Consider the following 2,957-nt stretch of genomic DNA (forward strand, 5'->3'; position numbering starts at 1 on the left):
GTGAATAGCTGTTATTAGTTAGCAAGTCAGAGCTTTTGCAGCTCACTAAGACTTTAAGCATTACTAGTTGAGCCCAGTGGGCCACTAGTCTGTCAAAAAGCTGACGAGTTTGGATTTTGGTGCCACTAGTGTGGCTCTTGGCTTCACTGGTAAGGCTTAAGTTGTTACTAGTTTTAAAAGAGTGACTATTTCAGACTCTTTGTTCAGTTCGACAAAATGTCTAACTAGTGTGACCAGATGTCCAACTACTGCTGACAATTCTTGAACTAGTGACGCCTGATATCAAGGATATGGAATAAATGCCCAAACGGTTTGCCATAGCACATCTTGAAGACTAAAGCTGGTCAAAGCCTTGCTGTGAATGTGTGCATGAGAAATGTACTGATCTGATACTGGCTTTTGAACATGAACACATGCAACTGGCAGTCAGGCAGTCACTAATGCAGTGGTGGTATTACACCTCACTAGAACTGAAATTGAATGGAATTTTCACACTGCGTCACAGCTCACTCCTTTGCCTGTGGTTGAACATCTACTTTAAACTGGAAGTGCTCCACTAGCAAACAGAAAACCATTGTCATGTGTTAAGGACATAACTGTCAGCTGCTAGCCCACTATGGTACATCGCACATCGCGCACTCACTCGAGCTCAAAAGGCCAGGAAAATCTTGTCTGAATTTGAGCACAACTGATGACTGAACTCATTCTGTGGAAATGTTAAGGAAAAGCTGCCACACCATGTTTCCCTTAGTTGACCCAGTGGACTACTGAATTTTGTTTCAAAACCATCTCTCTAAACTCAGATCGTGATTTAAACTTGGCAGTGGTCTTTCTGGGCATCAACCAAAACTCAAGGTGTCACCGGAGTTCAGAAGTTAGGTGTCAAGGCTTCTGCTGCTGTGATCGTCTTTGCACTTGTATGGCCCAGTCTAAATCCTATAACAGCAACTTGATGCTGACCTTGTGATACACAGGCAAATAAAACATGATTTCTTTATGTATGAGCATGGGCACAAAGTGAGATAAGACAGCACCTGATCCTTGTTTAGACTAAGTGATGCTGTTTGCTCCGCCTTCACTGGAGCCACTGACCAGCAGCTGCTCATGGTTAGCTCATTAAACTCTAACTAATTAGGGTGGCATCCTTTATAAGCCTGCATGGTTCACTGCATCTTCAGTGTCGGCGTTCAACATGATGTCTGCACAGGTTTTCTTGGGGTAAGTAGTGCTGACTCTTGTGTAGCCTTTTGTTTTCTTGTTGGTGCAGTTTTTTCTTTCAGTTGTCTTGTTTTTAAAACTGTTTCAGGGCTTCCCTCTTTGCTCTGCTGGCTGTGAGCGTACACTGTGGCCCTGTCAAAAAAGGTAAATGACTTGTCCATGTTTTTAAACTGTTGTAATTCACTTCTGATTAACCTTTCTTGTTCTCAGGCTTCAACCCCTCAGGCTCCTATGGTGGTGGTCACACAAACGACTATGGCTATGGTACTTCTTCTGGCTCCTATGCACCTGGAGATGCGTCGTACAATGTTCCTGCTGAAGTTGTCTCCAGAGGATCTTACCAGCCGGTGCCACAGCCTGAACCTCAGCCTGCTGTTCATAGAGCGCCAGCTGCACCGGTTGCATTCAGCTCTGTTTCAGGACCTGCTGAGTCAGGACACGGCAGCGGTGCAGTGAGACGGCCTTTTGGTGCTGCACCCCCAGGAGCTGCTCATCACCCTGGTTCTCTAGGTAACAAATGTTAACCTTTCTGGACAGCAGCAGAAAGAAACTACTGTAAACATGAGTTTTGATGCATTTGTAGGCAAATGGGTAGCTGCAACTAATATTTAAAGGTCATGTCTCTAGAAATTTTGGTTTGGGTTTGCCAATGGTTTCAATTGCCAGGTCATAACTCTTGTGGTCTTGTCTCTTTCAGAAACTGAATGGGCTGTTGCACCTCCAAGTTTCTCTGGTGGGGCAAGGCCAGCTGCTGCTGCTGCTGCTTCTGGTTACGTTAGTCCACCTCTTCCACCACCTGAACCTCTGTACCAGGCAGGAGAGTTGGCCCATTCTGAGCACAGCTTTGAGGCCGGTGACTTTGAGAGTGAGACAGAGGAGACGGGCTTCCAGCCCCCACTGCCACCACCCCCTCCATTTCCTGTTCACAACTCTCCTGGACCAAGCCACACCAGCCCACCTTACCCGATGCCCGGACCGATGCCCGGACCGATGCCTTACCCTGGCTGGGGTTTCTATCCTCACTACGACTACATGTTCCTGAGTGGCCAGTATCCCCCCGGCACATTCACTCATGCCAGCAGCAGCTTTGAGCAGGGGCGGGACCACTGGCAAGATGTTCACTATGTGAGAGACCACTACCCGCAAAACTCTCCATCTGTGCCACAGGCCGAGCCCGTCAAAGGTCAGTTTGCATCCCATCAAAGCGTGAAGGCAGCGGGACCTCCTGCAACTCCCTATGGAAAAGGAGCTGCAGCAGCTTCACCTGGGCCTTCCCATGGACGCCCTGCACAGGCACCTGGCAGGCACATGGGCTACAACAGAGTCAAGGTAAGCTTGCATAACTTGGCACAAATGACATGTAGCTCTGATTATCATGTCCTAATGTTGTCTTCTTCCTGTCTTTAAGGTTGGCTACTAGGTGATGGCTCGCTCCAGCACAAGAACAAATGTTTCTGTAACAATAAATTATTCTTAAAGTACTTTGGCTTGTTTGCTCTTTGACCTCTAAAAGTGGCACCTAAGCCGTTTAAGCATTTATTCCATATCTTTGATATCAGGTGTCACTTAGTTCAAGCATTGTAAGTAGACTTTTTGTCCAACTATAGTTGAACAAAAAGTCTTACTATTTTCAGCAACTAGTGAAACTAGTAACGACACACTTCAACCTTCATATAATTTCAGAACTTTTGGGATGGTACAGCACTTGAGGTGGATGTAAGAACCCCTCCACACTAAAA

The 2,957-nt window shown here is 46.5% G+C and overlaps 1 protein-coding gene across 2 annotated transcripts; it reads left to right on the forward strand.

The window, feature by feature from the left end:
* The first annotated feature begins 1,153 nt into the window (after nt 1-1,153).
* On the forward strand, nt 1,154-2,686 carry LOC146979741 (uncharacterized). Of its 2 annotated transcripts, none has more exons than XM_085788732.1 (5): nt 1,154-1,218; nt 1,307-1,362; nt 1,444-1,728; nt 1,916-2,547; nt 2,627-2,686. In XM_085788732.1, exons 1-5 carry the CDS (start codon nt 1,193-1,195, stop codon nt 2,636-2,638), a joined length of 1,011 nt encoding a protein of 336 aa, XP_085644858.1. In that variant the 5' UTR covers nt 1,154-1,192; the 3' UTR covers nt 2,639-2,686. The 2 variants fall into 2 exon arrangements, with proteins under 2 accessions (XP_085644858.1, XP_085644857.1); XM_085788731.1 differs by having other exon boundaries at nt 1,168-1,218; nt 1,429-1,728.
* Nucleotides 2,687-2,957: the final 271 nt, after the last annotated feature.

This window comes from Trachurus japonicus, chromosome 10, assembly GCF_045865225.1.
Source record: "Trachurus japonicus isolate A0001 chromosome 10, Traja_1.0".
NCBI classification, from domain to species: domain Eukaryota; kingdom Metazoa; phylum Chordata; class Actinopteri; order Carangiformes; family Carangidae; genus Trachurus; species Trachurus japonicus.

Bases quoted from the DNA above. Each gene is read 5' to 3' on its own strand.
- LOC146979741 (XM_085788731.1), top strand. From the start codon at position 1,193: ATGATGTCTGCACAGGTTTTCTTGGG. The intron at 1,363-1,428 runs GTAAATGACTTG...TCTTGTTCTCAG, and splicing joins CTGTGGCCCTGTCAAAAAAG to GCTTCAACCCCTCAGGCTCC. The intron at 1,729-1,915 runs GTAACAAATGTT...TGTCTCTTTCAG, and splicing joins TCATCACCCTGGTTCTCTAG to AAACTGAATGGGCTGTTGCA.